Genomic DNA, 13245 nt, shown 5'->3' with positions numbered 1-13245 from the left:
GAATTACCCAGGGTCTTTAACCTTGTAGGTACAGAAAATGAAACTCTGATGATATACAAAATTACCACTTCTTTTAGAACTACAAATGTAGATAAGCCCTTTTTTGTTCTCCATGTCTTAAAAATGTTAAATATGATTTTTTTCCTGGAGGAAAGAGTGCACACAATCCTATCAGCAACCCCACAGCACTTTGTGTGTCTGGTCCTTATCCATGAGCCTATGTTTATGTGGTTGAAGTCAGAGTTTATATCCTGTTTTTCATCTGATATTATCATGAACATTTTCCCAAGTTTTAACAACTCAGTATTTGTTGAGTTGCTGAACTAAAATGTGCTAAGCTTGTCTTTTGTTGGATATTGTTATTCTGCTTTTCTAGAAATGGAGCTTGTCGTGGTGGCTGACAAATGTACTTTAACCCTGTAAGCATCTTTATGACAGACCCCCTCCTTCCACCTCCTTCCTTCCACATGAAATTGACACACACAGTGGCTGCTCAGCAGATGAAGAGTCTCTGTTATTGGGTCAGCTTAACAGGATCTGAAGTCTGCTGCTCGCTAAGCATTTTATTAGTGCAGCCAGTTCTTATGGAGCACCTTCCACGTGCAGTGGAGGAGACAGACCCATGGACCTGGCTTTGCTTGAGGTTCAGCAGAGAGAATGTCCATTGTGTTAGGTAGTAATCATACCAGAGGGCAGGGACTGTGGGAGGACCCGAGGTGGAACTATCTGGCAAAAGGGGTTATAAGAGTGGGAAAAAAGAGCAGCGAGCACTTTACTCTTGGTTTATTTGGGTAGAAAAGCACTTGAGCACAAAACCCTGAAGAGAGTGATGGAAGGAAGATTGGAGAGATGTACAGAGACCAATTGTACAGGGCCTGATAAGGCAGATCCTAGAGGAAGGGGATTTAGTGCTGGGTAAATTGGGGTTTCTTTGGGGATGAGGGATTTGGTAGGCATTCTTTTGAGGCCAGTGTCTGTAGACCAGGATTCAAATCTGGCATTAATGATGGTTTTAATCAAGGGAAGGTCCGAGACTGATCCTAATGAAAATTTGAAGGATGTGAAACTGAGGGGAGGCAGGAAGACCAGTACCAGCTCTAATGAGTGATGATGGTGCTTGAGAACAGCAGGGTCATCATGGGGTGGTGGGATTAGGTATAGAGGAAACCTAGTGCTTTGTATGTGATTGAGGGTATAGGCTTGGTAACTGAGTGGATTGGGGCCCATTAGAGGAAGGAGGCTTTGGAAGTAGGTGGAGGCCAGGTTTACCCTACCAGCCTTCTTGGGGCCGGGGTGACTCAGGCCTCAGCAATCCATCATGGCCAGTTACACTGAAACAGTTTAAGACTTTGAGCAAAGCCAGGAAAGCCCCATGGCAGGTCCCAGAGTCAAACTCATCAAGGTCTGTTGGACCCTATAGTGGGAAACAGCCCTCACAGTCTGTTGGAGGGTTTAACCCTATAGACCCTTGAATTTGAACTGCTAGGTCTACAGATTCCTTTGGCTCTGCTGAGCAGTAGCCTCAGCGTGCTCTTGCCCTGGGCTATGCTGCATGATTGTTCTTAATGAACCTTATTTGCTGTCTTTCATCTCAAGTTCTTGGCTGAATACAGTGTTCAGTCATGATATAAACCTGCTAGTTTTCTTTTTCTCACTGTAAATCCATCTGGAACATCTTTAGCACACCCCACTCTTCTTCCCTTTCCTCCCCCCACCACCCCAGTCTGCTTCTCTCCCACCCCAAGTAACTTAAGAGGGAACTGGGAACTCTCATTGTACAAAAGAGATATTTAAGACAAAGGTCACCCCGAGGGCCAAGCTCTGAGATGAGCCTTGCACCTGAGTGGTCAGTGAGAGAATTCAGCATGCCGGTCAAGGTAGAGCATACAAAGAAACAGCTTCAAAGAAGCAGTGATGAACTGGGTTAGGCTCAGCATCAGATTTTAGAACATGGGCTTTGGAGCTGGTAGACCAGTTAGGCAAGTTACTGAACCTTTTATTCCATTTGCTCATCTGTAAAATGGAGGAAAACAGCATTGTTGTAAGGAAGAAATTAGTATAGCACCTGGCTTACAGGAAGGGTTGGGAAATGCTGGCTGTGGTTGTTTTGAGGCTGGAGGCCTGACTCTAAAGTCTGCCCTCTCAACCTGTTATTGAAGTTACTAGGAGGCTTCCTCTCCATGACAAGGCCTTCAGCAGCCCTGTTTCCGCATTTGCTCCTTCCAGATCATCAAATCTATAAAATAGTTTACTTGCTAGAGCTCTTCTAGGGCAGCTGAATTCCCATTTTTAGAGTTGAGCAACCACTTGTAGCTCAGGAAGTGAAATCCTGAGTGAGCCGTTTTTACTGGAGGTCTAGGAAAACAGGAAGAGCCTACGTGTGAGAAGCAAGCAAATCCTCCCTCTCCTTTCAAACTAAGTTCCTAGATTCCATCACATGCTGCCTTGAGAACTTTGGGTCAAGAGAACTTTGCTTTTTCCTATGTATGTTTTCAGTTGTCTGGCTGAGCAGGACCTGCCCCCACACTTTCTGTCTTCCTCAGAACCTTTGTAGCTTCCACAATTCCTCTCTCCTCAGTCCAATGTGACCTGCAAGTTTCCATCTTCATAATTCTTCTCCAAACAGTCAATTTCTCTCTGCTGCCTGTTCCACCTGAGGCCAGGTCTAAAGCTGCCCTCAGCTGGCAGCATGGCGTGTCTTACCTGCCTCTTCCAATTCTTTTGGAAGTTGGGGCCTGGGAATCACCCCCTGGCAGGGTGCAGATGGATCGCTCATGCCTGCCTCCTTTTTTAGGCGAGATCTTCGAACTGAAGGCAGAGCTCAACAGTGACAAGAAGGAGAAGAAGAAGGAGGCGGTGAAGAAAGTGATTGCATCAATGACCGTTGGCAAAGATGTCAGGTGTGCAGGAATAGGCTGGACAACAACTGGAGGCCCAGAGGGATGCTTTATAGCTTGGATCTAGCTCAGATCTTTCCTTTAGGGTATCTCTAGGGACCTGTGTTTCCCCTTGTTTAGCTCCCTTCCCAAGCCTCCATTCCAAACAGAAAGGTTTTGTTTATAGAGCGGTCACACACCCACTTGCTGGAGTGAGTAAAGTGAACTAGGTTGAAAAGGCAACAAGCAGGGCTTCCCTGGTGGTGCAGGGGTTAAGTCAGCGCTATGAAGCTATCACCAGCCACTGCAACTTGAGTTCGATCCCTGGCCAGAGAGCTGACCCACCTGATGGAGCAGACCTCTCCTGTCAGGCCTGCTGCTCCCCTCAGCAGTGTATTTCAGTAGATCCATCTGTCCACTCTGTCTCTGGGGAATCCTCTCACCCGCTGCGCCTCTGGCCTACACCCCAGTTCTTGTATTCATAACTAAATAAAATAACTAAATAAAATAAATTTTAAAAAAGGCAACAAGCAATAAAGTGGATGTGACATGTCCAGATGGTTGCTGTAAGCTGGGGAAGATGAACCTCATGTGTCCAGGTCTTTCAGTTTTTAGGAAGAATGGGAATTCTGGAATTTTTGTTTTAGATCTCCCTGTTTCAGGTTGACAGCTGACATAAAACAAACAAGTAAACACTAGCTGAGTAAAACTTGCTTGCTGATGGGACTTGTTGAATTTGTCACCCGTTGGCAACCTCTGGTTTGCATCTGATTGCCAGAGCAGACCATGTGTAGAATTACTGACATACCTTTGTTCATGCCTTTCCCTTGCCTGGAATGTTTTTCTCTTTTTCGATTCCTCATTTTTCCATCTTTTACAACTGACTCACCGTCTCTGTGTTGCCTTCCTTCATCCCCCCAGTCCATTGCCCTGAACATGCAGCATTTGCTCCGTGTTCCTTTCACCTGACACTGTTTCTAGACTGTCCTCTTTTTATGTGTAGTCGTGTTGACCTGCCTACTGTGTTGTAAAGTCCCCACGGATAGTCTTACAACTTAGCACTTGTACAGTGTTTAAGAGTCTGCAGAACAATTCCAGATATGTTTGGGCAGTTCTAGCAGCAACAAGATAAAGAGTAAAATGTCTTCCCAGTGGTCATGTGATGAATGACAGAACTAAGGCTCACACCTGGCCCTTCTGGAATCTGAAAACAGGGTGCTTTTCCTGTGCACTCTCCTCGCTGACCTCATGGTCACAGCCCCACTCTGTGTAGGCCTGATTGCTGATGTGGAGCCAGCTCCCCATCCAGGTCCCATGGCAGGATGTCACTAGTCGGACATTTCCATGCATTGCCCGATCCCATTGCCATCCTTAGTAAGGCTCCTCCTAACAGTGCCACAGGAGGAACAGTTATGCAGAGAGACCTGCTGAAGACAGAGTGGCAAATGGATCAGTAGCTACTGGAAAGCTGGGTCGCCTTTCAAGTCAGGCTCCTTCCAGACAAAACCGCTCTCCTTCTGTTGGAAAATGGTGTCACCTTCTCCTAGAGGAAGCATCTTTGTTCTTCCGTCTCAAATAAGCATGTTCCGTCTCAAATAAGCGTCTCAAAGAAGCTGATGTGACAGACCCAAAAAAACAGTCTCATCAGTGGTGTCACCTCCCCCTTTCTTCCTGTGTCATCTTCCTGTGTCATCTTCCAGGGTGATGCATCACTTTAATTACCAACTGGACTCCTGCCTGTGGGGCTTAATTCGTTCACTTTGACCTCTCAAGTCTCTGGTTACCATTTCCTTGCCCATAAAAATCACAAGACCTGAGAGGGGAATTCCAGAGACAAAAAATTCATCTCTGACCATATTTTACATCTCAAGGGACCTGTGCTACTGAGATTATCAGTACCATGTTAGGAGGGATTCCACCCAGTATAACAGCAGTCTTGAGTATGAGCTTTGGAGTTAGACCTGGCCCCTCAGGCAGGTTACTTGACTTTTATGAACCTTAGTGGTGCTGCTATAAAATGGGAATAATCCCCTGATTTCTTAGGGATGTTAAATGAGATCAAGTATGTAAAGCCCTCAGCACCAAGCCTGGTGTAAGTGCATGCTGCATATATGCTGGGCGAATTCCAAGTGGGTGCCTGAGTTGACCCTTGTTAACTCAGCACAGCCTGTCTCTATTTCCTTACAACCCTGTGGACAGGCAGCCCTATTTAAGGGGCCGTGTTAAAGTCGGAAGGGGAAAACAATCATTTTCATTTATTTACTACCTCTCAGATGTCAATGACCAAATACTTTTAAGTGTATTGTTTCTCTAATTATCAAAAGGGCCCTGTGAAGTGGGGTATTTTATTTGTACCTTTTTTGCAAATGGAAACAGACTCAGAGATAAAGAAATTTTCCCAACTTCATAAAGCTAAGAAGAGGGAAAGCTGGGTTTGAGCTATATTTCATGGGCTCCAGAGCTCAGGTTTGAACCCTGTGAAAAGAAAACAGGGCTTTTTTTTTGCTTTAAAAATCATCCTTTGGAATTCCATTTCCACCAATAGGTGTTACTGGTAGCTACAGAGCATAGCTCTGCTCTTCCTTTTACTAGGAAGTTCTATTACCTTTCTCCTTCCCTCCTACCTACTGTTTTCCCACCCCCATTAGGTGCCTCTTCCTTTCTTTGACCTTCTAGTGCCCTCTTCCCTGATGTGGTGAACTGTATGCAGACAGACAATCTGGAGCTGAAAAAGTTGGTGTACCTGTACTTGATGAACTATGCCAAGAGTCAACCCGATATGGCCATCATGGCCGTCAACACCTTTGTGAAGGTGAGTGGGAGCTTGGAGGGAGCAGGTATATGGGGGCTTATTGCTCCATTTTCCCTCGATCTCTTGCTTTGGGGCACAGTGTCCCTGGGAGAAACACTCAGGCTCCCTTCCAAGGCCTCCTACCAGCCTGAGGGCCGCCTCCTTCAGCAGGGGGCTCCCAGTCTCAAAAAAACCCCAAAGTTATGTTCATAAATACCTGATAATAGATACCTGAATGCCCCTGGGGTGAGCTTTTGCCCTCATCCTTTGCCAGGATAGGGTTTGGCAAGTGTCCAAGAACATCTGTGTTTTCCTTCTAAATTGTCCCTTCCTGCATTTTAGGTTCTCCAGATTGATAAGCAAGCAGGGACTCAATTGCAATCTCTGGACACCTTTAGAATCTGAGCTCCCCTATCTCCATCAGAGCGCAGATTTGGGCAAATAAGGGTTTCTGTGACACAGTGGAAAGACTGAGGTCTGTGGTACTGGATCAATATGAGTTAAATCACAACTCCACTCTGACTGGACGAGCTCCCAACCTGCCTTAAAGCCTAAGCTCCCTCATCTGTAAAATGGGGTCATACAGTATGTCCACTGTGAGGATCAGAGGCAACAGTGCAGAGCTCTAGCACGGCTCCTGGCAAGTACTGCAGGCCTGTACGTAGCACTTACTTTTGGTGCTATTGGTTGCAGATAATGGGAGATTCCACAGCAACTATCAGATGTTGCTCAGAACTCTGGGACAAGGAGGAGTCTGGAGCCGCAGATGGCTCAGCCCACCCCTGCCCCCAGCCAATGACTGGTTCCTCTTCTAGGACTGCGAAGACCCCAACCCCCTCATCCGAGCCCTGGCTGTTCGGACCATGGGCTGCATCCGAGTTGACAAGATCACAGAATACTTGTGTGAGCCACTCCGGAAGTGCCTAAAGGATGAGGACCCATATGTGCGCAAGACAGCAGCTGTGTGTGTAGCCAAGCTCCATGACATCAACGCTCAGCTGGTAGAGGATCAGGGCTTTCTTGACACCCTTAAAGACCTCATCTCTGACTCTAACCCCATGGTAAGCTGCTGGTACCCACTATGCTACCTCTACTTCTTCCCAACTTGCTTTAGGAAGATCTTGGTTTGACCCTCTGCCAAACTTAAACTGTGAACTGGTATAGCAGTGGGCATGTAATCAAGATTAGTGCCCTCCTTCCCTTTCTTTTTTTTTTCTTTAAAGATTTATTTATTTATACAAGCACCAGGGTACAAGCCAGAGGCTCAAAAGGGTGAGAGAATTCACCAGAGACAGAGCAGGGAGCAAAACAGGCAGAAGGACCGATACACACTGCTGAGGGCAGCAGTGGGCAAGACAGAAGAGGTATGCCGCGCCATATGGGAATCTCCCTGGCCGGCCAGGAAAACAACTACAGACAGTTTCACAGCGCTGCGCTCAACCCACTGTGCCACCAGGGAGGCCCCTCCTTCCCATTCTAGTCACTGTCTCTCAGTCTTTTCACCCAGACTCTTGTTAGCTCTGAATGTGAGATGTTTTTACCTTTCCCCACATCTTTTCAGGAATATAGAGGGTCACCTTGAAGTAGAATAGCCTAGAAAAGAGGGCACCAGAACATGGCTGGGTAGGAACTCCTGTCTCATGTGGCAATGGCAGCAGTTTGTTTAAAATTTGTTCTAAATTGGCAGCAGGGCCTGTTTAAAATGAAATGCACAAACCCCTTGGCCCAGCTGTCCCACTCTGTCCCACAGAAATGCTATCACCCATGGAGCTTTACCTGGCAAGCCCCTGTGTGCTCCAGTCCCCATCTGTTCCTGGCAGTTTTAAGGGATTCTGCAGGAATCTTCTGGTTCTGAGAAGCACAGTTGGCAACCCTTAAATTGAGCTATTGTAGCTGGTAGGGGCTATGTGTTAGGTGATTCAAAATGCTTTCTGTTGCCAGGCACTTGGACTCAATCATTTTTGGTTTTTATTTTGCCTCTTTTTTGTTAATAGTGGGTGCATTTGTTTTAGTTCCAGTTTACAGAGAAGTCAGTAGGGTGATGCTGGAGTGGTTCTCGAGGCTTCAGATCCTGCCTGTTGGGTCTAATATTCCTTTCACGATATTCAGCCTCTAAAGAACCAGCATCATTAGTCCACTGCCCCCTGGCCTTTGAGTGGCACCCGCAGCCTCTACTTCTTCCCTCCTTTTAGGTAGTGGCAAATGCTGTGGCTGCCCTCTCGGAGATTGCTGAGTCTCATCCCAGCAGCAACCTGCTCGACCTGAACCCACAGTCCATCAACAAGCTGCTGACAGCCCTGAATGAGTGCACTGAGTGGGGCCAGATCTTTATCCTGGACTGCCTGGCCAACTATGCACCCAAGGACGACCGGGAGGCCCAGAGGTAAGCAGGTTGTCCCTTGCTTACCAGCCAGGTCAGACCTGGTCTTTGAGGGGCTCCAACCAAGAGATGGACCTCAGACCTCTAGGAAACTTAGGCCCAGAGTGGTTTTAACCTGCTTGTGTTAGTTAGCAGTAAGCAGAAACCAGGATCCAGATCTTCCTCCTATAAAAGACATACTTTCTTGATAACTAAAGACAGGATGTTTCTCCTTGTCTCTCTTTCCTGTTTGCCCCCCTTGGAATAAACCCCAGCATCTGTGAGCGAGTCACCCCTAGGCTCTCCCATGCCAACTCTGCTGTGGTGCTGTCTGCTGTGAAGGTACTGATGAAGTTCATGGAGATGTTGTCCAAGGACTTGGACTACTACGGCACACTGCTCAAGAAGCTGGCCCCGCCCCTCGTCACGCTGCTATCAGCCGAACCTGAGTTGCAGTATGTGGCCCTGCGCAACATCAACCTCATCGTACAGAAAAGGTGCTGGGACTACATGTGCAGTGTGTGCTCCTGGGGGACCTTCTGCTGGGAAGAGACTCTGAGGGGAAACTGACCTATTTCAGTCTAGGAAGTCTCCAACAATAGTTTAATGCAGGGGTTCTTAGCCAGGGCCAACTTTGTCTCTCAGGAGGCATTTTGATTGTCACAAGTGAGGAGGTGCTGCTGACATCGTGGGTAGAGGCCAGGGATGCTGTTCAACATCCTACAGTACACAGACCGGCCCCTCCCACACAGAGAGAATTACCCAGCCCAGATTGTCAGTAGGGCTAAGGTTCACCAGCTTAACCCAGTAGCAGACCCCAAAAAAGCTAGTATGGTGGTACTTAACCATGAACAGTGAATTGCTGCACAGTCCATAGAGCTCTCCTAAACAAGGTGTAAGATTGTGTATGTGTGTGTGCACGCACACATTTTTTTCTGGGGAAAGGGTCCATAGCTCTGGTAAAATTCCATTAGGTTGGAGGACCCTAAGGTGGTAAGGCCCCGTGAACTTTGTGTCTGGTCCTGGGCAGGGGAGGGTATGTCAAAGTCTTTCCAAATACTGCAGCATATTTCCCTCCTCCCCATTGGAATGACTGCAGAAGTAAGACACTGCTTCTAGCGGAAAGCACCTGGTATCTGAAGGCTGGAACTGAAAAACAGCATCATTCTGATTCCTAGGACACTCTTGGAGGCCCATAGATATCAGTGGAATTGGGAATTTTGTGAAGGTTTGTGAGGTAAATACAGGAAAGCTTTGAGTGTCTAACCAAAGAACTGAGCTTAGGGATTCATAATAGATTTAGTAAGGTATAGTGACCTGGAGATCTGATCAGCACAAAGAGTTCCCTGTGCTATTTTTAACATGGCAAATCTCTTAAGAACTTGACACTGTTGCCAAGGCCCCACCTAACCCAATCCCAACATATAGATGGGCAGCTTTTGCCAAGTTCTGATTGTAGAAATCAAGCTTCCCTGGTGCCCAGCTTGGAATCCTGCCTTCCTCCACTGAGCACAACTTAAGCTCTTCTGCCGGGACCACCCCACCTCATTCACTATCCCTTTACCATCTATCCCTATTTATTTTCTGCCTTCCTTTGTCTTCTGGGAAGGACATAGGAATAGGAGTCAGGGGCAACTGATCTTGCTCCTGGCCTTATTAACACTAGATGTGCCCTGGTGCAAGCCCCTCCACCTCTCAGGATTCCTCCTCTAAAAAGAATGAGGCATATGGGGCCAGTTGAGGGCTGGAAGTACTTGGCTGGTGACAACTGTATGGCGAGTACCTTCTCTGAGGCAGGCATTGATCATACTAGATGCTTTCTATATAATTCTTGAATAGTCCTTTTCCATGGGTGTCAGTGATTGACTAGAAGGACTCACCTTTAGTGATTGACTAGAAAGACACAGGAATCAACATTTAGTTCTCACGGCTAAGATTTGTTATCAGTGTTGTAAGGACACACAGCTGGGTCATAGGGAGAAAGACACCGGTAGAGTCTGGAGGAATGCATGTGCAGGATCCCTATACTCCCTCCTTTCCATTGGGGGTCACATAGCACACTCCTCCTCTGGCAACAAAATGCAACAGCAAGTGATATTTCTGCCCGGGGAGCCCATTTGAGATTCAGCAACTTAGGTTTTTACTGGGGCTAATCAGTAAAATTTTGGCACCTACCAAAATTCTAGCCTCCCCAAAGGGAAGTGGGTGTTAAACAGAGATCATACTGTTTGTACAGTCTCTGCACAATTAACCACCTTTATGACTTAGGGAATGGTGTAGCCACTTCTGAAAACTGAGTGCTCAGACACCAGGCCTCTTTAATACTAGAGACTTGGACTCCAATGGTAGCTCTTTTCTGACAATGCTAGTCCCATTTCATGGATGAGGAAACAGGGCTGAGGTCACAAGCTCTGGGAGTAGAGCTGTCTGGTTCCTAGGCCTATCACCTGTGAATTGCCTCTTTCTCATCCTTCTTCTCACCTTCCTGGAATGTGAGTGGTCCTGTTGGCTGGCCAGTGGGCCCTCTGTACAGGAGCATGCATCTGTGGTAGCAGTTGCTCTTTTGGCTGTCAGTCTTTACTTCAGACCCCAGAAATGTCCCAGTAGAGATAGAGGGGGCTTTCTAACAGGGCTTACTGCTTTTTGAGCCTTCCTGTCTCACCCCCAGGCCTGAGATCCTGAAGCACGAGATGAAGGTGTTCTTTGTGAAGTACAATGACCCCATCTACGTGAAGCTGGAGAAGCTGGACATCATGATCCGCCTGGCCTCTCAGGCCAACATTGCCCAGGTCAGCAGAAGACAGTGGCCAAGTGCATGGGCTTCGGTGTTGGACAGCAAAGCTCCTTCGGTCTGGGGGTATGGGGCTCTGTGAGCAAGCACTCAGCAAATGTTAACTGGTATTTTTGTACTAAAAAATTTGCTCTCCCTGTTATTGTTTTTCTACTAAAAATATTTGTTCTCCCTGTTATTATTATCTACCTGTTAAAAAGTAGTGGTTAGGTAGCCATATTAGCTAGATCAATCTAAAATAAGGATTGACCAACCCTGCCAATTAATCCTTCTCTACTTTCCTCTTGGGTCACCTGACATCTCGCTGCCTCCCTTGGGCCTTCCACTTTGAGTAAGAGGGAGAATCTCATTTTTCTAGGCACCTGTGGGTGTATCTATGCTTGCCCACAATGCACTGGGATCTCGGGTCTGGGAAAAGAAAGGATGGCCCGAAGAACAAGATCTGTCTTCCTCAAAACCCCATCTTCTCTGTTTGGATCACAGGTGTTGGCAGAGCTAAAAGAATATGCAACAGAAGTGGATGTGGACTTTGTGCGGAAGGCTGTTCGAGCCATCGGCCGCTGCGCCATCAAGGTGGAGGTGAGGCTCTGGGACTATGTCCTGGACGGGGGAGTAGGGAGGGAAAGGAAGCTGAAACTAGGAAACCAGTCTGATTCTAGCAGAATCTACCAGCTGCTGGCAGTCCAGAAAGGCCTAAGGGCCCCAACTGGAGCCCCCACAGCACCCATGTGCAGATTTGGTTGTTCCTTCTCACTCTGTAACCTTTAGACCTTTGAGTTGCCATATATGAAATTCACCCATCATAATAATGGGTTCTCCTGCAGCATTAGCTAAGACAGTGGGTCAAACTGGTGGTGGCCCGGATAGAGTAGACTTTCAACTTTGTGGAGTTCTGGGCAGGGGCTCTGCCTGTTTAACATTTTGGCAAGTTTCATGATTCAACTGTACATGTGCTACTTGTCTCCAAGTTCCCACAGGCCATCCAAACCCCTGTGTCCTGGCATTCCTTCCCTCCCATTCACTGAATTTGACTCCTTAAATGGAGCCCTTAAATGTGTCTGCTGGGGGCTAGAGGATCCTGGGATCCTGGCACAGTCAGGCAACCCAACCCTAACCCATGAGGTGTTTTCCCTTGGGACTTGTGATGACATCCAGAGAATCTTTCCACAAAAGCATTAATGCAGCAAGTTGTAATAAAGATGACTGGGAGATAGGGACTGGTCCAACTGGAGACTTTTGAAGTGTTTTTGGTCATAGGGGCCCATTTTGGGAAACAAGTAGAAGTATGGTAGGGTCAGACTAGACCATAGTCATTCTCTCCTCAGGGATGACCTAGAGGAACTCCAAGGACTCCCCATTATGAGAAGTTCTGCCTCTGGCCTTCTCAGTCCAACTCTGTCACCTTGTATCCCTGCCACTCTAGGGCCATCATCTTGTACTTATTTTCCGCCATTGTTTGGGATAATGTTCTCTGGGCAAGGCATGACTGACCTCTTGGCCAAGGTATAGTCATTAGAGGTTCTGTTGGCAGTGGATACAAGGGCTTTGTCCACACTCTCCTCACACAGCAATCTGCAGAGCGCTGTGTGAGCACACTGCTGGATCTCATCCAGACCAAGGTCAACTACGTGGTCCAGGAAGCCATCGTAGTCATCAAGGACATCTTTCGGAAGTACCCAAACAAGTACGTGCCTGCCTCTTCCAGCGAGAGCGTGATGTAATTCTGTTGGGGCCAGAGATGGTGGGAAGGAAAAGCAAGAAGGAACCTTTCCCCACTTCCTTATTTTCCTTCCACAAATAGTCTTCTCAAAAGAAATCTCTTGTTTTATTTTTCCTGAACTGTCTATCCTCTGCTCCTTACACCAAAATAAGAAAACTGTAACAGATGAAACTCAAATCCCATTATTTACCACCCTTTCAAGGTCTTGTAGGGCAAGACCCTGCCAGGGGCCTGTCTCTTTTGTTCCCTGATGGGCCTCCCTAGGCTTGCCCTGGCTCCTTCAGTTGCTCATATGCCAATTGTGCCCTGATCTTCAGGTACGAGAGTGTTATTGCCACACTGTGTGAGAACCTGGACTCCCTAGATGAACCCGAGGCCCGGGCTGCCATGATTTGGATTGTGGGCGAGTATGCTGAGCGAATTGACAATGCAGATGAGCTGCTGGAGAGCTTCCTCGAGGGCTTCCATGATGAGAGCACACAGGTGAGTTGTCAAGCAGCCAACTCATGACTGGCAACTTGGCACCAGAGCAATCCATCCTCCACAGAAGACTTTCCCTAGGCCAGCATGTCTCAGGACCCTGCCCTCCTAACTGCATTGATGGTGTGCACAGACTGAGAAGTGGTATATGGGTGACAGAGAGGGCCTCTTTACCTCCCATCCCCCAAGGGGGATGTGTGAGGACTGATGTGTGGTGTGCATTGAAGG

General features: G+C 47.5%; 1 protein-coding gene across 4 annotated transcripts in view; it reads left to right on the top strand.

Annotated features, from left to right (window-relative positions):
• Window positions 1–13245, top strand: part of AP1B1 (adaptor related protein complex 1 subunit beta 1) — a 50355-nt gene that overhangs the window by 18484 nt on the left and 18626 nt on the right. For all 4 annotated transcript variants that reach the window (XM_037510842.2, XM_037510840.2, XM_054695236.1 and 1 more), the window contains 9 exons: window positions 2795–2900; window positions 5553–5688; window positions 6483–6728; window positions 7860–8050; window positions 8302–8523; window positions 10695–10815; window positions 11301–11396; window positions 12386–12501; window positions 12855–13020. In XM_037510842.2, the coding sequence (XP_037366739.1) occupies window positions 2795–2900; window positions 5553–5688; window positions 6483–6728; window positions 7860–8050; window positions 8302–8523; window positions 10695–10815; window positions 11301–11396; window positions 12386–12501; window positions 12855–13020 (1400 nt within the window). The remainder of the gene's footprint in view (window positions 1–2794; window positions 2901–5552; window positions 5689–6482; window positions 6729–7859; window positions 8051–8301; window positions 8524–10694; window positions 10816–11300; window positions 11397–12385; window positions 12502–12854; window positions 13021–13245) is intronic.

Source organism: Talpa occidentalis, unplaced genomic scaffold (genome assembly GCF_014898055.3).
Source record: "Talpa occidentalis isolate TD23 unplaced genomic scaffold, MPIMG_talOcc4v2.1 talOcc4.14, whole genome shotgun sequence".
NCBI classification, from domain to species: domain Eukaryota; kingdom Metazoa; phylum Chordata; class Mammalia; order Eulipotyphla; family Talpidae; genus Talpa; species Talpa occidentalis.
This window is presented reverse-complemented; position numbering and strand designations above follow the sequence as displayed.